This window comes from Sceloporus occidentalis, unplaced genomic scaffold (genome assembly GCF_023333645.1).
Source record: "Sceloporus occidentalis isolate IW3139 unplaced genomic scaffold, rSceOcc1.0.p SCAF_514, whole genome shotgun sequence".
Lineage (NCBI taxonomy): Eukaryota > Metazoa > Chordata > Lepidosauria > Squamata > Phrynosomatidae > Sceloporus > Sceloporus occidentalis.
The window spans coordinates 33,738-57,500 of NW_028317494.1; the positions used below are offsets into that span (position 1 = coordinate 33,738).

Genomic DNA, 23,763 nt, shown 5'->3' on the forward strand with positions numbered 1-23,763 from the left:
TATAGATAAATCAGTGACCGCCCCCCGTATAATGTATGGATAAATCAGTGACCGGCCCCGCATAATGTATAGAAAAATCAGTGACCGGCCCCCGTATAATGTATGGATAAATCAGTGACCGGCCCCGTATAACGTATAGATAAATCAGTGACCGGCCCCCTGTATAATGTATAGATAAATCAGTGACTGGCCCCTGTATAATGTATAGGTAAATCAGCTAGATGCCCTGTATAATGGATAGGTAAATCAGTGAGATGCCCTGTATAATGAATAGGTTAATTATCTCCTGGCCGAGTTATGTTTTACCTGTTGGGCAGCAGAGAGCTGGCTGAACGTGGCAATCGTGGCACCTTCCGAGGCGCACCCCTTCACTGCCTGGGGGTACGTGAGCTTGTACTGTCCTCTCGGGGACCGGTAATGGAAAACGCCTGCCAATTTTTCTGGAATTGACAGGTTTAAAGTGAAGCCGCCATCGATGACATCATCTTTACAGTCTATTTCTACGTACATACGATAACAGATCCACGGCATCGCCCCCGGGACAATAATCTGCCTGCTTCTAATAACCACTCTTATTAGGGGCCACACGTTTCATATAGATTAAGTACGTGGCATTTAGATGGCGATATTGTTCTGTCCTCATTTTAATTTGATTGCATGATAGTGAATGCGCGGCTGCTGCGTGGTCGCAATTTTGCAGCACTCTATTTATTAGGTCGCATAGCGCCATCGTATTCCCTGGCGTTGTATAATGCACTCTATGTATGTTTGCGAGGACTGGTCACAGACCTCCGGGTACATCGGAGAGGCCGTGCGTCCTGATCTGTCACAAGGATGGACACGCGGAAGCTTTTGCCGTGGCTCCTGCCGCTCCTGGATTATACTGAACGGTAACTATTAGCGCCGATTTCCCCGTGAGAAATAAAATATCATCAAACCTTGGAAATGCAGGTCTGCGCATGTTGCCACCGGGTGACAGTCTCCATTATTTTGCAGGCAGCGGTCCGCGGGGGGGATCGCTTTCTCCAGACACTGGACTCCATTCCCTACAAAGCCCTCGTGACACTCACATCTCCGCGTGTTCTGCAAGAAATTATCAGTGGGGCAGAAAAGAAGCACGTCAACGGACACATCCCTTGCAAAGCAACACTAATCATTTACATCATAGATGTCCCACTGGAGGCCCTGGGGCCAGATACGGCATTCTTGCCTTTTCCGTTCTATATGCGGCGTACGCGTGGGACAAACGGCTGTCACAGGAATTGTATAAAAGGGTTTGACCTACCGGACCGGTATATATGCAGGTTGCGTGTTCACTGCAGCCCCCGTTAAAGCCATCAGCGCACAGATCGACCTCAATACAAACAAAACCATCTCCCTCGTACCCCGAGAGACAGCCGCACGTGACGGGCCCCGCGCCGGACTGACTGCACGTGGCGTGGGTGCTGCAGCCCCCGTTGTCTTCCTTGCAGAGGTCGATTGCTGCACAAAAACAGACATTACAAAACATTCTTCGGATCTGCATTTGCTGCAACGCCGCAGAACAGACGGGTATTTTTACACATTCTGCCACGTTTACATGAGGAGACGGAGATCCCCTGAATGTAGAAGATAAGATGATAGTAACTTCCAATATTTACAGAGCCACGTCTAGGTCCCCAGGGTGCCAGGTGCACACGGATGATCACTAGTGCCTCGCCGCCTCGTGTCACCGAGCCCATGACCATAAAACCGCTGCACGCGGCAACTTACCGCTGCAGGATCTCCCATCGCCCTCATAATACGGGGAACATTCACATGTGTTGTTTAACCTGCAGGTGGCATTTTCGTGACATGCGGGCGAACACACGGGCTTCACATCTGAAACGAGAGTCACTGAATGCAGAAGGATCTGGTTACCGAGACCCCCCACCCTCTGAATTTACCCCTTAAACCCCCAGCCTTCTGCCTCTTGTCACCCAGCCATCCCCTCGTGGTCACCCTTTTATCCGTAATTTAGGGAGAATTCGTGGCCTGTGAATGCACTATTTGTTTAAACGATTGTGTGGCTTTTACTTACCTAACCGTATTTCACACTTTTCACCAGCCCAATTCTCGTTACAGAAACACCATCCATCTCCAGAAACGCCATCGTTACAAACCCCGTTCTCCGTACAGTTACAGCCTGGAAAGCGAGTCGGAACGCTCGTTACTACGAGAGACCAGAACGCGGCGACGGTTCCCCTCACAGAGCTTTGGCAACCTCTCTAATTACTGGCAGTGACAAAAAATAACACGGCCGCCAGGGAACACATTAACCCTAAACCCACACTGCAAAAGCCACAAATACTCCATCTTTCCAGGAGACGTCTTCGCGAGTCCAGTTCATTGTTCAACGTGTTTATGAACCGGTCACTAGACATTCATATATCAATATATTAACCGGCCATGCGCAGCAGGCAGCCACGGGTCATCATGTTCAGTACCTTTGCAGTCCGGACCGTATCTGCCCGGAGCACACAATTCGCAAGCGGTCCCTTCAAATCCTTGAGAACAGCTGCAGACCCCGGTACCGGCCATCCCATCGCTGCAGGTGCCACGCTTGCTGCATGGGGCTTCCAATCCACCGGGACACACTAAAATATTTCATTACATCATTCTCTGCAGAAATGCAACAATAAATGTGCTGGCGTAAAGCTGAAGAGATAACGGCCGGGGCAGTAGGGCTCCTTACACCTGTCTGGTATTGCCACAGAAAGGGCAGCAGTGGCAATATAGGGTAAGGCCATGGGAAAACAGTGGGTAATGCATCCATTACCTCGATCCTGCGCAGATATCTCTTCTGCGAGAATACAGCAAATCGACTGAACGTTCTCAGTGCGCCTCTCAGTCTGTCTAACCGTCTACACACTTCTCACCGTGACAGTCCTTTCCGTAATGGTTCCCGCAGCATTCCGGTTGCCAGCCCACCAAGTAGCAGATCTTTTTGCAATATCCTAACCCGTAATGCGGGTTGAAGAACATTCTGTGACGATTCCAATACCTCATTCTGTTTGCGCGAGGCGAGCATTGCCTGGTCCTTCCCTGAAAGAGACGCAGAGCATCATCGTCTACTAATACATGAAATCACAGAAGAGAGTCAGCTCCTCCAGAGAGGAAATAACCTGGACCGAATATCACTATCCAACCTGTGAGAGGAGGAGAGGGGATGGAGACGGACCGATGAGAGGGGGCAGGAGAACTATGGAGGACAGCAGGGCAGGATGGAGGAAAAAGGGAGACGCACTTAGAAGAGGGGGCTGGATGTTGAAATAGGGGAGAAGGGCAGCAGGGGCGGGATGGAGACGAGGTAAAGATGACCAGGAAGCTGGTAGAATAAAGGTCTGGGTTAAAGATTTGCAACATGTGTTGTCGGAGGAACGTGGAAGGAGACGAGGCACCGTGAACATCCAGTGCCTCCCAGTCCAGATTTATTTAGTTAATGACATTGAAAACTCACCGTGAACCCTTTCCTGGCTTGCCACCTACCCCCAATTTATGAAGAAAGTGCCATAGATCGAGAAGAAATGAAAAAGTTAGATGTATTTATCTCTGTAGATAATAAGTTGGCTAAAACTCGCAGTATTTCTGCCTTTAAGAGTTTTTTTTTTTGTTGTTTTTTGTTTTTGTTTTTTTTAAATACCATAAAAGTACTAAGAGCAATTATTAATGAACGATCCATTTCCAGTTCTCACCGAATCCATAGTTCCCTCTGGACAGGCGTACTCGAACCCACACAGCCCGCATCGCTGATTGAGGGCCTGCAAGCACCACAGATAATAATAAAATAATAATAATAATAATATTATTATTATAACAACAACAGACTAAAACATATTCACAGACAGCTAGAACAGGCGAGACTGGCTGGAGGATGATCTATAGGAGGATGTCTATAACAGGTGTGTGCATTAGCAGCTTTGCATGGTAGTTGTGAGCACCGGCAGCTGCGTAGGGTAGTTGTGAGCACCGGCAGCTGCGTAGGGTAGTTGTGAGCACCGGCAGTTAAGGTTCCTGATGCAGCCGTTCATAAATTTCCTAACTCGCCATTCACTTACTATGATGGAGCTCCGATACTCATCACAGCGTGCCCCGATATCAGGCGGTTCCAACAACTGGTCGATACCATGAGCGATGCCGGTTCCAAACTCCATGTGCCGCTGGATTATTCGCCCATTATTCTCATCCACCATGATATCGCCCTACAGGGACACAGCAAACGCAGAAATCGGATTTCATTTATCTTGAATGAATTGTGTTTAATGTTTTCAGGCCTATTTTAAAGAAATAGATATTTAACTATTAGCACAAAACACTACATAAGATGAGTGGCGCCTTTGGAGTGTCAACATCTTGTAGAAAAGCCATTCAGAGAAGGCAAATAAAAAACTGCTAGATAACTGGTGATGTCCAGTTCATGAACTAATCATTCTTTTGAACCGATTATTGTTGGTCGAATTAATGGTCGAATTCTCTTGAGAAAGAGTTTTCCTTTATTTAGATCATGCGCATAATCGAGACAAGGCACATAACACACAAAAGTCGAAGCATTGTCTGATTACATGTTTAGATTACATGGTTTATATAGCATCTTATCTACTTGTAATAGCATGCATCATTATGATTGGTTACTTTTCAAGCAGGTTACACCTATTAAGCTGCATAATTAAAAATGGCCCAGACTTGACCTTTTATTCTATATATATATAGAATATTATAGAGGAAGCGTGTTGGCGGGGACTGGTGCATATATCATGGACATGACATTTTCTACTTCCTTATATGTAAGCAAATAATATTTTCGATAACATAAGTATTTTTCCAACATTTCCCTCCTGTTTATCAAAATATTATTAAATATCAGACTCTTCATCTTCAGTATCGGTCATTAACACTGATAATTTATCTTTCATATCAACAACGTCATTAATATGTAGAGTCTCAGATACTCTTAATAATTGATCACATTCTTCTTTGTCGATCAGGGAGTACATAGTCTGATTTACAGCTTTATCAATTGTCTTATTCAAAAGTCCTCGGCAACATGGAATAAAACAGCATCCTCCGAATATCAATACTGCGGCTACTATAGTGATAGTAATTATTCCGGACATTATCATTCCCGACCATCGCCCGAACCATCCTTCTAACCAAGAGGTGAATACATTATGTATTCCTGCATTCTCGGCAAGTTCATTTGACAAGGATGTTAGTCCTTCGAGGGCTTTGGTGATGCTCCCATCAGGGGCGGTATTATTTGGTATGAAGGTGCAGCATTGGTTCCCGAACATCTTGCACACGCCCCCTTTCTCGGCCAATAGCATGTCCAAGGCCATTCGATTCTGCCAGGCCATAAGGGAGGTCGCATCCAGTTGCTCATGTATTCCTTTAATAGCATCTCGAGTATAATTCACAAACCGCTGTTGATTATAATAGATGTAGTTTATCCAGTCCACATTTTTTGCTATTGTACTCCACCAGAAAATGATTGATTCGAAACCTGCAGCAATTTGGTTTCGGGCTTTGAACTCATTTGGAACTCCTCGTGGTACTCCAATTTCATCAATATATATTCGATCATCAAACGATCCTTGTGGTTGTATTGATCTTTTCGGCCTTGAGGTTGGTTCCTTCCGTGAGGTCAACAAATTTAAAGGTACAATGAGCTGTATTACAGCACATTTTCCTTTTCCTCTGGGATCGATAAAAGGTTTTATTTTCCGGTCTCCACATAACCACCAAATATCTGCTCTCATCTGGGTTGGCTGTCGCAGTCCTGTGGAGAAAGTCTCGACACATAGTGAATTAGACAAATCTTTATAATCGAAATAGCTGCTATCACCCTGAAGTTTCATACAGGTGTAATTTCCCTCATATATTTGCACTGTTGGAGGTAATTGAGCCCTTTTAACCTTGGGAAACAACAAGTCTAATGTATGACAAGTTTCATTTCCTGGTGGGGCATAAGTCTCATCAAAGAGCTTTATTATGCAGTCAAATCCGACTGGATCATTCTCTTCTGTTAATGGAAATGGCACCGTAGCCAACTGCGGACGGGCTTCTGCGCAGACTATACAATTCTCTTTGTTTAGACTTTTTACAGTAAATTGAAGCCATTCCAACCAAACGTTATCTCCATGAAATCCTGCTTCCAGGGCAATTTGATCAATAGAACTCAAATTGGTATACCGAATTATCCCTGTCTCAATTTCCTCGATATGTTTTTGTTCCTGGATCTGAGACTCTTTTTCTGCTTGGACCTTATTTTCTGAAAAAGACAAAAAGAAAGTTCCCTGCGGGTCTCTACCGGAAACCCACACACCTATAGTATATAGTCTTTCATCCGTCTTCATAGGTTTCTTTAAAGTAAATAACAATTTATTACAGTTATTAAAGGTTGTACATTCGGATCGTAGTCTTTTCACAGAAAATCTTGTTTTGATTCTACTTGCTCTTGCCCCGGGTATATCATATCCCCAATCGTAACTAGCTGTTGTCCACATAGCATAATCCCATCCAAGACATGATGTTATGCTTTGTCTTTTAGGGGGCCTTTCGGGCATCCAGCATACATATACATCGGACTTAGCATAGTTTCTTGTTTGCTCAATATTTTTACAATTAATCAGTTTACACAGATCAATTTCAATAGAACTATCTCCTGCTGGTGAAAAAGTCAGATTTTGTGCTTTGGTATCTTCCCACTTGGTCACTTTCTTGTTCTCATTCCACTCAGTCTTTTTAATAAAAAAAGGAATAGCATCAGTCACTACCCAATAAACTATAAGCAGGCACCACCCCTTCATCCTACCTGGCCGTCAACTCAGGGTTTGGGGAATGGATTTCTTCACTGGCTTGAGACGAGTCCAACCTATCGTCTGGACCCCCCTTTGTACCCAGACTTAATGAGTGACTACCAGCAAGTGGTGTTACCTTCTTACAGTGCGACTGATGTATCCAACAACTCCTCTCAGCTATCTTACATGCCGTGGGGGTGGTTAGTAGTACTTGGTACGGTCCTTCCCACCTCGGTGATGACTAATTCTTTCGTTTGATTATCCTTATTAGTACCCAATCTCCAACGCTCAATTTCTCAGGAATTGGCTCTTGTGTCTCTGGAAGAGAATTCACAGTTTGTATTGATCTGGTATTCAGCATTTTTGCCATATAATCTGCTAGGGTTAATTCCCTTTCATCATTTGCCTCTTTTACCTTTATCTGTGGCAAACTATAGGGTCTCCCGTACATTATTTCAAATGGGGTGAGACCCTGCTTATTAGGTGTAATACGCATACTCAATTTTACCATAGGTAGACAAGAAACCCAATTCTTCCCAGTTTCTGCCATAGTCTTTTTTAATTTATTCTTTATTGTTCCATTGTTTCTTTCTACCAACCCTGCTGACTGAGGATGATAGGCGCAATGATTCTTTAATTGTATACCAAATACTTGTGTAAATCTGGAGATTAGTTGATTGACAAAATGAGGCCCATTGTCACTGTATATTCTTTCTGGTATTCCAAATCTAGGAATGATTTCTTTTATCATGACCTTAGCTACTGTATCTGCATCTGCGTGGGCTGTTGGGAATATTTCTACCCATTTAGTTAATGCATCAACAATAACTAGGCAATATCTCATATTTTCACATTTGTTTAGTTCAATATAATCCATGCAAATATGTTGAAACGGATACTCGGGGTTGGGGAACTTCCCAATAGCAGGTTTGAGATTTCCCTGTGGATTATATCGAGCACAGATAAGACAATTAGCACAAAATTTTTTAGAGTAATTTTGAAATCCGAATGTTGTAAATACCTTATCTATGATGGCTACCATCCCTCCTGTTGAGACATGGCTCAGCCCATAACTCAATAAGGCTGCATAGCGAAACAATGATTTCGGCAATATTGGTTTGTTGTTAATGTGAAAAATTTTGTTACATAGAGTGGCTTGTTTAGACCGCCAATATCGCTTTTCAGACATAGGGGCAGCCTGCTGCATATCATACAAAACCTGGTGATCAATTTGTATATCGTGAGTGATTATGGCAAACATCTCTTGAGCAATCCTTTTTGCTTCAATATCTGCACGGTTATTGCCTAATGCTATAGAATCTTTGCTGTTGGTATGGGCTGCACACTTTATTACAGCTACTTCTTTTGGTAGATGTATAACCGTTAATAGTTCTTCAATCAGGGCTCTATGATTTATCGGTTTCCCTGTGGAGGTAATCATACCTCTATTTTTCCATTGTTGTGCAAACACATATATAGTAGAAAACACATATTGACTGTCGGTATAGATATTCACCCGTTTGTCTACTGCCCATTTGCAGGCCTCTATGAGAGCCGTTAATTCAGCCGCCTGGGCTGATAAATGATTGGGCAATTTACCTGCCTTAATTACTTCAGTCTGAGTTACAATGGCATAACCTGTAGCATTTGTGCCATCGGGATTCTTTTTTGAGGATCCATCAATAAACAGTGTTTCATCAGGATCTTCTAGAGGACTATCAGTTAGCCCTTCTCGTGGTAGAATTCTGGTTGTGATTTCATCGATACAATTATGCGGTTCCCCTTCTATTTCTACTGGAACTAAAGAAGATGGGTTAAACATGGTACATCTTTCTATAGTTATATATGGTTGTGCTAATAGCACTGTCATACATGATAGATGTCTTGCAGGGCTGAGATATGAAATCTTATTTTGTAACAAGATAATCGACACTGCATGTGGGACCTTTAGCATTAATGGGTGAAACAGTACAATGGCTGCTGAAGCTTTGACGGCTTCGGCTGCTGCGATCACTGCTTGTACACAGGGAGGCGTAGATCTCGCTACTGGATCTAAACGTGTAGAATAATAGGCCAAAGGCCTTTGCTTTCCCCCATGCTCTTGGGTGAGTACTGATGTCATATACCCTTCTTTTACATCCACAGTCTGCACAAACTCCTTAGCATAATTTGGCAACCCTAGGACAGAGGCGTTTACTAGTGTTTTCTTTACTTGGCAGAACGCATCATCTGCTTCTTGCGTCCACTGAATTTTATCCGCAGCGGCCATTGGCGTATCGTATATTAGAGCTGCAAGGGGTGCTACTAAGGCTGCATAGTTTGGTATCCAGGTTCGATAAAAGTTAGTCATTCCAAGAAATGACATCATTTGCTTTTTTGTTATGGGACGTGGCGCATGTAACACAGTCTCTTTTCGCCCATCATCTAGATGTTTACCTTCTTGGGATATATTATATCCAAGGTAACGTACTGTCTCTTTACAAAATTGTAACTTTTTCTTATTGACTTTATGTTCTTATTCATAAAAAAACATAAATAACACGATAGTGTCTTTTCGACATTTTTCCTCATGGTCAGATACTAGCAGAATATCATCTACATATAACAGTATTTGACTCCCATATTCTGGAGTGAACTTGGCTATATTAGAACTCATAGCTTGTGAGAAAATAGTAGGTGATTCACAGTAACCTTGTGGCAATCTGGTAAATGTATACCTTTTCCCTCTAAATGTAAAAGCAAACCAAAATTGGCTATCTTTATGCAGCGGTATACTAAAGAAAGCATTGCTTACATCTATTACAGAAAACCACCTATTTCCTGGGTCAAGCTCATTTAGTAAGGTATTAGGATCTGGTACCACGGGCGCACGTGGAATTACTGCCCGATTTACAGCTTGTAAATCTTGAACCATTCTCCACCCACTAGATGGTTCTGCTTTTTTTACAGGAAATAAAGGAGTATTACAAGGGCTATCTGGACAAGGCACAATGATCCCTTTTTCCAATAAACCACTTATTATTGGTGCTATGCCCTCTTCGGCTTCAGGTTTAAGGGGATACTGTCGTTGATGAGGTCTATAAGTATCCTTTGGTGTTATAGTTACAGGTTCAATCCCTTTCATTAGTCCTACATCAGTAGGTCCTGAGGACCATAAGTCATCAGGTATTTCTTCTAATGATAGTCAAATTAAATTGTCTTCCCACTGATGGACTTCGGGATAAGCCACAAATTTTCGACAAAACGGTCGCCGATATGCCTTTATTTCAGCATTGTATTCAATGTCTCCTTTATCCCCTTTCCACGAATGGTTAACCTCACATCGCAACACCATATCTCCCACAGACTTCCACTGATCAGTTTGCTGTTTACACAGAGACAAATGTGGTGTTATACCTTGAAAAAGTGCAGTCATTCGGGGTGTTAATATACAAGATAATGCCCCTTGTCCTTTGTCTGTCCAGTAAAAGTATTCTGTCTGTATTATGGTATTTCGTTCGTCTTTTAAGTGTGATTCATAGTACTCGTCTCCTCCTGCTGTTCTCTTAACATACATTGTACAATGAAAATCATTTGAATGCTGAACTTGTAAATGATCACAGGTCTCAAATGTCTTATATACAAGTTCTAAAGCCTGTATTATGTTTCCCTTATTTTCAGTAAAATCTATGTTCAAAGTATAGTAGTAATGATCATGCCGTCCTTGAAAATTATTTCTTCTTCCCACCGTAACATCAAACTTGTCTCCCACGGGTGCAATGTGCACTCCCAACTCTCTAATCAGATCTCTTCCCAGGAGATTTACGGGACATACCTCAGATAATATTACACTGGCGGTAATTATTTTTCCAGACTCTGGATGTTGTATTTGGAGGGGAACAGATAAGCTTTCGGTATGTGTCCTCCCATTTACTCCCTTTATGTAAATTTTACCAGTCCCTTTCTGTATGCCCGTGCAGGTGGGATAATTCAATAGGGTTCGCGAAGCCCCTGAATCAACCAAAAATGTTACACGTTTGTTATTTACAATTAAATCAATTTCAGGCAAGTTTGACAATAACAACACATCATGAACATTACTGAGATCCAACGTCTCTTTTTCCTGTATTGGTCATTGCTCTGGGGAGTTCTGCTTTCTCTTGTCTGGCTCGGGACACTCTTTCGCCCAATGACCTTCCTTTCCGCAATTATAACATCCACGTGACCGTCTATCACCACTACCTCTTCTACCTCGGTATGACCCTCTGCCCCGGCCACGACCTCGAAATCTCTCTCTTCTTCTTTCGTTATTCCCTGTCAACGTTCCTTCATACTCCTCTCCCGCTAACATTACTCTCACTTTCTTTTTCTCCCTTTCTTTGTGCCACTTTTCAGAATGCTTAGCATATTCCAACACATCATTCAATGACGCAGTACGGAGGTTAACCATATGTTTACTGACATACGCATTTATCTCTTTACGCGTCTCAGACACAAACGCATTTTTCAACTGCTGCTCATAAGCAGAATTTGGATCTGGATCGGGAGGTGGGGTTAATCCACTATAGATATCAAAGACCTTTTTCAGTCGATAAAAATATTGATCCACATCCTCCCCATCCTTCTGGGTACATCTATTTATCTCCATCCAATTTGTTCTACGAGCCCATCTGGTCGTACAAGCAGTTATGAAAGTGTTTAAACGGTTAATTAAATCAACATGACCCCATGGGAGTGGTTGTCCCGCATTATCGTACCCATTCCAGTTCCGTTCTACTGAACTCCAATCTGATCCCAAAACCCTTCGACACGCTCTTTCTATTTCTTCACCATTTAATCGGTAACTGTTACAGAGCCCTCGGATATCAGTCTCAAACTGTTGGGGATCCTCTTTTGGATTTTTAACATGCTCAGTAGCTTTTTTAATATCCTCCTCTGTCCATGTTCTATATACCCACATGGTTAATGGATGTCTATTACCGTGACCATCCTCTTGTCCACCCATTGGGTTTGGTACCTCTATCATAGGATATTGACCATCTATAGCATTTTTCTCGAATTGCCTGATATAATCAGCTCCTGCCTGACAATTAGTAATTATTCGATTCATTGCTCTGGTGACTGGGCCAGAGTATTCTGGGGGCAGAGTAGGTACAGGGTGAATCACAGAAACAGTAGTGATAGGGTTACTTGGGTTTAACTCTCTAAGATCTGGATAAATACGTTCCAGTACAGGCGGAGACAAATTAACCACATCCTTTGGACTGTTATCCGTTACCACAGGTTGCAAAGTAGGAGGGGAAGGGGCTTCAGCAACAGATGGATTATTCTGCTGTTTTGCCGCCAGCGTTAAATTGTCATCCTCCTTTTCTTTTAACATTAGTATTTGTTGTGCCTTTTTTAGCTCTATAGCCTGATTTCTTATGTGTGCTTCTCTAAGCCACCTTTCTGCAACCTCTTTCCCATTTTTCCCATATTTGGAGGAACCCTTTTCCTTGATTTTATCAAGTAAGGTTATACATCCCCTTTCAGTTAATTTACAATCAAAATCAAATTTGCTTTTCCATCTCTTACAATACTTAACATTTTCTGGATTAAGTTTGTACATGAACTGTTTGTCTCCTTTCAGTGGTTTTTTCTTTATCCACAAGAAAACACTCTTATCCTTTTGTTTCTTTCCCTTACTGTGGGATTTCCCCATGATACAATCTCACCGCAAAGCAGAAAACAAGGAAAATCTTTTGGTATTTATAAGATACCACGTCTGGACAGAGTGAAACAAAGAGCCCTCGGTATTTATAAGATACCGCTTCTAGACAGAGTGAAATAAAGAGCCCTTGGTATTTATAAGATACCACATCTGGACAGGGTTAAACAAAGAGCTCTTGGTATTTATAAGATACCGTTCCTAGACAGGAGAGGCAGGAAAATCACTCTCGCAGCGAAGTTGTTCACTTGCAATCCCAGCACTTGATCACAGAGAGCTTCTCACAAATGCCGGGGGGCGTATTAACAACAACCTTATTAACTGTTCGTTCGCCGTAAAGGACTCCTGAACAGTCATTCACACAGATTCATTCAGACAAGATTTGTGACATGGGTTGGTATAGCTGTCCCTGGACCATAAGAGCTCTTCTCTTTAAGGTCTTGTGATACTCTTTCACAATAATACAAGCCGCAACCAACCCCAACAGTATTGTCACAATTACAAACAACAATTCGTTATCACAAAAATAATGACTAACTACCTGTGCACATTTCTCCTGATCAGTCTCATTACTCCAAGTACTATTTCTTATTATCGAATGCATACGCAGTTATTTATTTCAGTAGTCCCTGACAGACTTTGACCTCTTATAATATTTCCCAGAAATATTTTCCTACTCACATTTCTGAAGAGAAGACCGTACTAAATCTTCGGGAGGACGCTGCCGGTTTCAGGGACGATGTCGCAAAGTGCCTCTGGTTAACAGCAATCTTAGCTGGAGGACTTATATTACCCCAGATGCAGATTCTCGAGGTGCAGTTCCTCAGGACCGTCGTCCCCGTCTCCGGTCAGGACCTCCTCACACGGGGCACCAAAATGTTGGTCGAATTAATGGTCGAATTCTCTTGAGAAAGAGTTTTCCTTTATTTAGATCATGCGCATAATCGAGACAAGGCACATAACACACAAAAGTCGAAGCATTGTCTGATTACATGTTTAGATTACATGGTTTATATAGCATCTTATCTACTTGTAATAGCATGCATCATTATGATTGGTTACTTTTCAAGCAGGTTACACCTATTAAGCTGCATAATTAAAAATGGCCCAGACTTGACCTTTTATTCTATATATATATAGAATATTATAGAGGAAGCGTGTTGGCGGGGACTGGTGCATATATCATGGACATGACATTTTCTACTTCCTTATATGTAAGCAAATAATATTTTCGATAACATAAGTATTTTTCCAACAATTATTTTCAATGAACCGGATGAATCAGAGCAGTTCTGAGTCACCAGTTCACCGACTAACTGTTCGGAGCAGTTTGGAGTCATCAGTTCACTGACTAACTGTTCGAGCAGTTCTAAGGCACCAGTTCACCGACTAACTGTTCGGAGCAGTTCTGAGTCATCAGTTCACTGACTGAACCGTGCAGAGTCTTCTTCACACTGCACATTACCGTGAGTTGAGTTGCTGATCAGTATGGACACATATAACATGACTGTACAATACATTGGTGTATAACGCACATTACATGACTGTACAATACATCGGCGTGTAACACATATTACATGACTGTACAATACATCGACGTGTAACACATATTACATGATTGTACATCGACACGTAACACATATTACATGACTGTACAATACATTGGCGTGTAACACATATTACATGACTGCACAATACATTGGCGTGTAATGCAAATAAACAAATAATCCTGATTACGCAGGAAATATATAAGGACTATAAGGAAATGGGTGGGGCCAATTGTCAGTGTGACTGCAGAGAGGGACTGGGAAGCAGAAAGGGGCGGGGCCAATCATCAGTGTGAGTGCGAGTGCAGGGAGAGACTGGGAAGCAGGACCTGCTGTGAGTCACATTGAGTGAACCAATGAATCGGTTCATGAGTTGGTTCATTTCAATGAATCACTTGAAATGAACCGATTCACTTTACTGATCCGAACTTCCCATCACTACAGATAACGGTAACTGGAGGCTCTGGATTCCCTGCATACAGTAAACACTAAGGAGCATGTGTTCTAGAGCCTTGTATATACAGACTATTCCAGAGTATGAGGTCATCGCAGGCACAGAGCAATCCAGGGCTGCTTGTAAGCAGCTTATAGCAGAATCAATCCTGTGCTAAAAGCACGCAAAGAGGGAAAGGTTTCCTGAACCCGCAGCAACTGCAGCCCCTGGGTGAAGGTTAGTAATGAAGGAAAATGGGTACTTACAACGTTTGTTCGGCTGCATGTAAAGGAGACTGTTGAGCCATGCAGTGTCCGTAAAGATTTGGCCTGCGGAAGGTTTGCCGCAATTATCTAGGAAGAAAAGAGACTATATTTATCCTGCAAGACACACGTGGGAAACTGAGGCTAAGCTTAGAGGAAAGGGCCAGGATTTTATATCAATGCAAGGTTTTTAGAAGTCCCCAATTTGGCAATAATCTTGCTTTCTTTGCTGATGTCAGTTACCCCAGATAAAAAAAACAACAGGTTAAACAGGTCTTCAAACTGGGGTCACAGCTACGACAGACCTAAACTTCAAAATGTCTTGCCTGATCACAGTACAGCTCTTTACATTATCTTAATTTCAGTTCAAATTGCAGACGGTCTGTCATCTCCTATTATCAATGTAATTCAGCGTAATGTAATTCACAGCGAGACGTGATGCCATTCATTCACTACACCGGTAGCAGCAGTGAGTTTAAATGATTTCCCTGGAGTTCTGTTATTCCATGCACAGCGAGGCATATTGGCATTCATTCACTAGACCGGTAGTAGCAGTGAGTTTAAATGATTTCCCCGAGTTCTGTTATTCCATGTGCAGCAAGACGTAATGCCATTCATTCACTACACCGGTAGTAGCAGTGAATTTAAATGATTTGCCCGAGTTCTGTTATTCCATGTGCAGCGAGACGTAATGCCATTCATTCACTACACCGGTAGTAGCAGTGAGTTTAAATGATTTCCCCGAGTTCTGTTATTCCATGCGCAGCGAGACGTAATGCCATTCATTCACTACACCGGTAGTAGCAGTGAGTTTAAATGATTTCCCTGGGCTTTGTGTTATTCCATGCGCAGCGAGACGTGATGCCATTCATTCATTACACCGGTAGTAGCAGTGAATTTAAATGATTTCCCAGAGTTCTGTTATTCCATGCACAGCGAGATATAATGCCATTCATTCACTACACAGGTAGTATCAGTGAATTTTAACCCCACACCAGTATACCAATAGGCTGCTCAACAACAAGTGAGTGTAGAAACTCTCTTACTTCGTTTATATAAAAAAGAACAACATGAAAAAAGCCTATTCTACACCATTATATCGATATTTATATTTTTTCTGGTGTTTGGTGCTGTGACACTTTTTTTTTTTTTATATTTATTTCACCGGCAACGGCCTTTTTCTTGTTATTATTTCTAGAAAAATGCTGGATTTGCCATTTTGGGAATTATATTGTTTGCTTGCAGGTAAATAATCCGACTTTTACTCATACTTTACCTTTGTGTTCCTTATCATATGAATCTTAAGATACGCCACAAGCTTGTCCCTGTGATCCTCGTGGTACAACCACTGTTTCCGCTCCTCTGGGAGAGAATTAAAGGCTTCATCTGTAGGCCAAAGCATTGTGAACGGCTGGTGGATTTTGTCATCAACCAAGGGCAGCAGCCTGGATTCCTGTTAAAATGGATAGGATGGTTGCGTCAACCCTGGGGTATGAGATGGCAGAACTGAGCAGAATGTTCTCCCTATTGCCCCCCGTCCCCTGATTTCTGTTTGTGGATCATCCACGTGACATCTCGCTGCCACCGGCGGCCCTCAGCACGTTCCGCGGAGCTCTGGGCTCAGGCGCTCACATTTCGGAACCTGCAGGGGCTGGTAGCTTGTAAATTCACCTTTAAGCAACAGACTGATCACAGCCTCACAGCCCCACGGGGTAACACTTGATGCAGAATAGACAGATACATAGATAGAATATTGAATATGTGCCTTCAGCTTCTCAGCAGACATTTCTATGTTAACCCTGAGTGTCCTTTTCTGTGTGACTCTGTGTGCAATGAAAGGTTAAGAGCGGACAGGTGGTTGGCTATTTCTTGCTCCAAGTAAGTTAAAAGAAACTGACCAAGGACCACAATGAGGGGGTAAGAAGTGATTGATTATCTCAGCTGCAAACACGGTCTTTGCCATAAACTGACCATAATAGGATGAATGGTTTTCCGTATCTTTCTGTATATTTCAGGACACTTGCTACATAGACAGATCTTAGCACGTAGCTGTCTTGTTTGTAAAGGTATATGAGACATGCGTTGTTTTCATGGAGGGAGAGCAGTCTGGCTGATGACGAGCAATTAAAATCTGCTTATTCAACTCTTTTGGGAAGAATCTGTGTTATTGAGCATTCACAATAGGATAGATACATAGACAGACAGACACATACATGGTCAGACACATACATGGACAGACACGACAGACAGATACATACATGGACAGACAGATACATAGATAGATATAGACAGACAGATGGATAGATACATAGACAGACAGACATGGACAGACAGATAGATGGATGGATAGACAGACAGAATAGAGCTTTACCTGCAACAGTCGGCTAAACACAAAGTAACCATGACGTTCAGCCACGTCCGTGATGTTTGGCTGTAGAAAGAAACGGGTGTTTTATTTATTTACAGACAGGCTTCCCAACTCGAGATAGCATGTAAATGTGCAGGAAGCTGCAGCGTCAGCGCGCAGTCACCGACGCAGGAAGCCGCAGCGTCAGCGCGCTGTCACCGCCGCAGGAAGCCGCAGCGTCAGCGCGCTGTCACCGCCGCAGGAAGCCGCAGCGTCAGCGCGCTGTCACCGCCGCAGGAAGTCACATCATTAGCGCGCTCACATTTTTGAGGACATACCCCATACGGCCGGACCGACACATTTCTCTCTGGAAACAAAACGTTGTCAATAAAGTGGACCACGCCATTCGTTGCAATTATATCCGTTCTTGTAATTTTAGCGAAATCATTTAAATAAACGCCGTCCTGAAATGGAATAAGATCGTTTTTAGGCCTTTAGGACGGGGATGGTTGGTCGAAGTGAAGCTTCAGCTGCTTTCCTGTTACCTGCTTGGTGGAAACCCTCACTCTTTCTCCCGATAGTGAAGTCAAAGACGTCAGGTCCTCCAGGTCCCCAAGCAGCAGCTTCCCGCATCCCACCATGTGATAGCGGAGTAAATCTTTGAGCAGGTCTTTGGATTTCCACTCCTTGAACTGATAATGACAGTGACTTTCGTATTGCACAAATAACACTATTATAGTACAGTGCAGAGCATACCTTCCAGTTCACCTTTTACATAATGCTCACATTATTCCTCCTGTGTATAGATAACTGTGCGTATGTATATATAAGTATAGGCCGGGCTGAGGGTCCCAATTAAGTGTAAATCATTAGTAGCTACGATACAGAAAGGTGTGATGAGAGAGGGCCACGTACCGCGCTGCTGTTCACAACGGACTCTTTCTGCGGAACAAACACCGTGAAAGGTCCCAATCCGGTCAGATCGTTAATACGCTGGTCCTGGAGCAACATAAAACGCGGCTATCAGTACTGAGCGCAGCCTAGAAGCGAACGTTAAACGTACAGAGGGGGCTATAATCACCTGTAAACTGTCGTAGAACGGAGCAGCTTCAGGGTTATATCGCAGTACCTAGGAAATAAACATTTTCATCATTGTCATCAATGCGATATGCAAGAAAAAAGAAAACGTGACAGAGGAGGGGAATACAGACATGAACTTCGACGTGGTCGTAAAGGGTTAAAACATCACGTTCTGTTTGAGAAGGAAACACATCTTTCCGTTATTCCCACGAACACGGCAGTGACTTGGAACCTCCAGTAAAACGAGCCGAGGGGTGCGGAGCCGTCGCTTCTCATCGCACGCGAGGTAAGACGTTAAACCCACCCAAATCGGTGAGGCAAGATATCATTTATATATATATATATATATATATATATATATATATATATAATTGTGGAAGAATGCTGAATGGCGATCACCCTCCGCTTTCTGCGGGAAGCATGGACGTGGAATTAACGGAATCTGAAGCAAGGCTCTCGGAGTGACAGAAACGCTCTTATACCAATCATTCAGCCTGAATGCGAAACGCACTCGGTCATTCATTCCCATGAATGCATACGGAGATCTAAATGCCGTCGCTTACAGCCATTTTACGGGGAACCGTCAAGAAAACTACGTGGATCCAGTGACCGGATTAATCACGCAGCAGCGGAAAAGTTCGGGTAGACGGCACGCAAACGTAGCACCGATTAAAAGCCCCATTTATTTGCAGCAAAATGGGCAGAAGATTTCCTGAGCCGAGAGCAGCACCCGAATAATCGCCATTCGGAAGAAGCACAGTACAGGGCTCGGGCTGTCCCTGCGGCTAAATACCTGGGGCTGTTCCTGTGCCTGCAGTTTATGCCGTGAATGGTTGCCATTATACCCCTCTAAACCAGCTTGCCACTAATATAAGCCCAAATAATTGTATAAACCCCCAAAAGTGTTCCACAAGTTGCCTTTTAGGGATTTACCAAACAGATCTCTCCAAGTAATTCTCCCCCAGTACGAGAAACGAGTAACATACATATTATTCCGTCATTCATTGCTTTGCGCTGTGGCTACTGGTTTGGCCCCCGGGCCGTATGTGTAGCGTGCCTGGGAGGTGTTCTGCTCACGTTTATACACATGGACGGAGTGATCGTGTAAGAAGCAGTTAAAATAGGAAATTTTAACCTCCTGTACTTTTCCAGCGCAGGTGAAGCCGTCACCAGTAAAGCCTCTTTTACATTTACACAACCGTTCTCCGGACAACGTAGTGGAACACAGAGCAAAAGGGCTGCAGCCGCCATTGTTCTACAAAAAAAAAAAAAAGAGGAGAAAATTTTATTTGTGAAAATACGATAAAAATAAAAGCACGGAAAACGTCAGCAAAGTCAACCAGACTTAGAAATCAATGGAGGGGTTAACTGTACCTCGAGGCACAAGTCCAAAAGCTCACAATTGTTGACTCCGTCTCCAACGTGCCGAGGCAAACAGTTACAGGCAACCTGCAAAGACAGCCGACAGGTCTGTGGATAGAGCGGGTAGTCGGGGCAGGAAGGCAGAAGCTGAGCTGGGGGTGGGGGCAGAAGCTGAGCTGGGGGTGGGGGCAGGAGGGCAGAAGCTGAGCTGGGGTGAGGGTCTTACTTTATTGGGTCCTGTTTTAATACATTCTGCTTTCAAATGGCAGCCCCCATTATGTTCCAGACATCCATCAATTTCTGTAGGAAAACAACACGTTTAAGTTATTTATGATTTTCTTTTTTGAAGTCTGACAGAGCAATGGGACTGATGTCACAAGACAACTGGGATGTCACAAGACAACTGGGAAGTCTCAAGACAACTGGGATGTCTCAAGACAACTGGGAAGTCTCAAGACAACTGGGAAGTCTCAAGACAACTGGGATGTCTCAAGACAACTGGGATGTCACAAGACAACTGGGAAGTCTCAAGACAACTGGGATGTCTCAAGACAACTGGGATGTCACAAGACAACTGGGAAGTCTCAAGACAACTGGGATGTCTCAAGACAACTGGGATGTCACAAGACAACTGGGAAGTCTCAAGACAACTGGGATGTCTCAAGACAACTGGGATGTCTCAAGACAACTGGGATATCTCTCAGCTCCTGGGGCAGCTTGAAGGCTCTAAAATACCTGCATATTGTTCTAAGCGTCTTACCGCATGTAAACTTTGTACTCACCAAGGCAGACGACGCCATCGCCGGTATAACCCTCCGCACAGGTGCAGCTGGTCTCACCGGCTAGGAGACCGGTACAATTGGCAAACTCCGAGCACCCTCCATTATTAACAGAGCAAGCATCCAACTCTGCAAAACAAAGCACCCGCTTCCTTTAACTTTCTGTGTATTTTAAACAAATCTCTAAAAATCTAAATGCCAAATGAAAGGATATGAAATTCATGTCAAAATGATTTTTGTTAATTTCACTCCTAAATGAGCATTATTACATACGGATATAATATATGTATCCATTACATATGTATACAATATATGTAATTAACCACAAAGAAAAGCCTCGGAAATAGGGGAGCCACTCTGGCTGGCATCGGGCAGTCGGGGTTTATTCCCAATAACGTTGATTTGTCTTCTTAGCACTTTTAGTAATTCCCTCTCATGTGATTCTTGAACTTTTAAGTCTTTTTGACAGAGCTATAGTCTTGGTATTGGCTGCTTCGTCATCCAGATGTCTAACGGCTTGACTTCTACATTATAAAGAGCGGGAATATCCGACAAATATAATAATCCTACAAAGGAAAGTCCGTAAAGTGGGAGAACCAACAGGCTTCAGACACATTTATCCCTCTCTACCTACACAGGGAGGCGTTTGCAAATACCCCATTCTCGCTAAATGCACATTATTATTCGTTATTATTATTCGTTATTATTCATTATTATTTGTTATTATTATTCATTATTATTAATTATTATTCATTATTATTATTCTTCATACCAGCGCAGTGGGTCCCGTTTCCAGCGAAGCCAGCAATACAGGAACACGATGCAGAAGAATTACCAGCTCCGGCTATACAGCTAAAAAGACAAAATCATTCATATATTCCAGCCTATTGATTCGTTTCACTGCCCGATGCCCGTGAATCTCTAACCATCGTGGGGATTCTTCTACACAAATGTTCTGGTCTGTTAATTGGCTTTTTACTGGAATAAGACACACTAATAAATAAATAAAATAATAATATCTGTAGAGCTACGTGAAATAAACCATTTTTTCAAACCACTTACTTTGCATTCACACTGCAGGTGCCGTTGCATAAATCATTTTCTACATCTAGGAAAATGATTGAAATGCGTCAGGACATGGATTACAAAATAATCAAACGCACCGCAGGGAAGTTTGATCCTGCAGCCCTTTCTGTAGAGCCTTTTTCCATCTTCTCCCTAATGTGTATCCTCTCTAAATGTTCCCCTTCCCATCCCTAATACATCCCCACTCCCCCATTCTGCCCTTGCTCTGCTCCGCTGACCCTACTTACCCCTCTTTTTGCCCCCCTCCTTTTCCACTCATTGCCACGTGGCTCTCTGGGCTCTGTTGGGGCACATACCGGTCTCACAGCTGTAGCCGCTCCAGCCTTTGTCGCAGCGACACGTTCCATCCCCGGTTAGTCCATCATCACACCTGCCGTGAACACAATCGCAATCTGGAAAACGACATTAGAAATAAAAGAATGTTTTGCCTTCAAGACCCAAATTTACTGAAAATGCTATTTCATAAGGTGCAAAAAAAAAACAAGGCTCAGGCCATTTCCATATAATAAGCAAAGTTTGGGGGACAGGATGAGCGGTCAATGGGGGCTCAAATGGTACTAAGGGGCATTAATCAGTAAATCCATAACCATCCACCAATAATCAATCACTGGCTCGTGGTGGAAAAGATAACGCCTGGGCGGCATCTCACATCCCTACTCATGGGTCACCCCAATTATCTGACCCCCCGTGGGGCGAGTGGGGTTATTCCAAACACTGATGCAGTTCTGCAGCCAGTCTGACAGCAAGTCAAACGGTGCCGGCCGCTAGAAAGTGCCAACAGCTTGCCAATCCATGGCAGAGAAGAGCTTTCTACCACCAGCCCATGTTGTTCCCCGTGTCATCCTAGCATCCCAAGGACCCGAGTTACGAAGACACCGTTCATTTCTTGTTGAAAGCCCCCAGAATTAGGCATTGAGCTACCCTGGTGGGCTAGTAGTAGCCTTCTTCGCAGAGCACCAAAACAATAAGACACACCAAATTCAGAATAAAAACATTTGGCAACTGGAAACGGCTGATTCGCGGCTGTACATGCAGAATATTAAATCCCAGTCACCTGATTTACAGTCTTTCCCATATCGCCCCGGTTCGCACGACTCGCATGCCGTCCCGTGGAAACCTTCTTTACAAATACATTCCCCGTTTCCAGTGACGCCGTCCTGACAGTCACCGTTATTTGAACAAGAATTATTCGCCCCCCCGGGACACATAAGACATTGATGTCCAAAATATCCTGAACAGCATTCAGGGGCCTAAGAACGAAAAGTTAACAGCAACAGTCTCATGGAAATATTGATAATATCGCAGCGATCACTTCGAGGTTAGATATATCAGATATATTCCATCTGCGCGTGGCGCTCGCCATAACTGAATTCGAGTGTTTTACCCCTGAAAGAGGGCATCAAAATCTACGCAGGGAAAAGGCTGGGGGCTGCTCTACTAAATCTATCACCGCGCTCTTGGGAAGCACAACAGGCTCTTCTTTATGACAAAGTGCCACAGGCTTCGAGATAGAATGCAATAACTTACAACGGTCTCGCTGATGCACTGGAATCTGCAGCCCCGTAGGTGTTTATTTCTCTTTTTAAACGTACACTTTTCACGTCCATTTTCCGGAGCTTCCTGTATTAAGGAGAAACACTTGATAACCCCACGGGGATCTTCGGGAACCCCAAACGATAGGATACAGGGAGCCTGCGCAGTATAGCACGTCCTGGGCACCTGCGGACTGCGTGTCACTACTGCGACCTTATAACGGGGGGCACTCGGTGCGGCCCCCCTCACCAGACAAATCTCACCTGAAGGGCCATGCCGTCCGGACACTGCATTTGTTTGTCGCAATTCATGCACTTTGTCTGCAACAAAAAAACAATTTCCTGATACCATCTGGGAACATAATAACCAAGAAACAACCCCCGGGGGCACTTTCCTCAGCTTTGTCTGGCACTTTCAATGACTTTAATGCGCCGCACTTCAGAACCTAAGCAGCAGGGGGCAGACTCACCCTCGGAGGGGCAAATAGCAAATGCCCCAAAACATTGTGAATGTTCTCCAGCGGGTGCGATATGTTATTTCTCTGCGCTGGTAAATTGTAATGCTCAGTAAATTCTCTTACAGACAGCCAGGATCATGGATGTTCAAATCTACTCAACTCATTTTAGGAAGAAAAGAACAGTCATAGAAACTATACCTTTTTTATCACAGTGTTCTTCACATCACAGCGGTTTCTCAGGATAGAAAGCACCTTGGAAATGCCCATGACGATTCCGTTCTTTGTTTCAAAAAAGCTTCCAACCAGAGGGACATCGTGAACAAAAGTCTGGGAAGAAGAAAAAGTCTGATGAGAATCGGAATCAGTGCCATTTCT

General features: G+C 43.4%; 1 protein-coding gene across 1 annotated transcript in view; it reads right to left on the minus strand.

The window, feature by feature from the left end:
- Positions 1-23,763, minus strand: part of LOC149271441 (stabilin-1-like) — a 45,219-nt gene that overhangs the window by 1,317 nt on the left and 20,139 nt on the right. The window contains exons 28-47 of the mRNA XM_089507418.1: positions 23,587-23,715; positions 23,181-23,251; positions 21,695-21,768; positions 19,546-19,709; positions 19,196-19,426; positions 18,007-18,090; positions 17,637-17,783; positions 17,430-17,555; positions 17,116-17,175; positions 16,021-16,197; positions 14,748-14,834; positions 4,077-4,220; positions 3,714-3,779; positions 2,898-3,063; positions 2,466-2,615; positions 2,060-2,164; positions 1,753-1,860; positions 1,286-1,482; positions 939-1,083; positions 307-440 (exon numbers count right to left, since the gene is read on the minus strand). Of these exons, the coding sequence (XP_089363544.1) occupies positions 307-440; positions 939-1,083; positions 1,286-1,482; positions 1,753-1,860; positions 2,060-2,164; positions 2,466-2,615; positions 2,898-3,063; positions 3,714-3,779; positions 4,077-4,220; positions 14,748-14,834; positions 16,021-16,197; positions 17,116-17,175; positions 17,430-17,555; positions 17,637-17,783; positions 18,007-18,090; positions 19,196-19,426; positions 19,546-19,709; positions 21,695-21,768; positions 23,181-23,251; positions 23,587-23,715 (2,565 nt within the window). The remainder of the gene's footprint in view (positions 1-306; positions 441-938; positions 1,084-1,285; positions 1,483-1,752; positions 1,861-2,059; positions 2,165-2,465; positions 2,616-2,897; positions 3,064-3,713; positions 3,780-4,076; positions 4,221-14,747; positions 14,835-16,020; positions 16,198-17,115; positions 17,176-17,429; positions 17,556-17,636; positions 17,784-18,006; positions 18,091-19,195; positions 19,427-19,545; positions 19,710-21,694; positions 21,769-23,180; positions 23,252-23,586; positions 23,716-23,763) is intronic.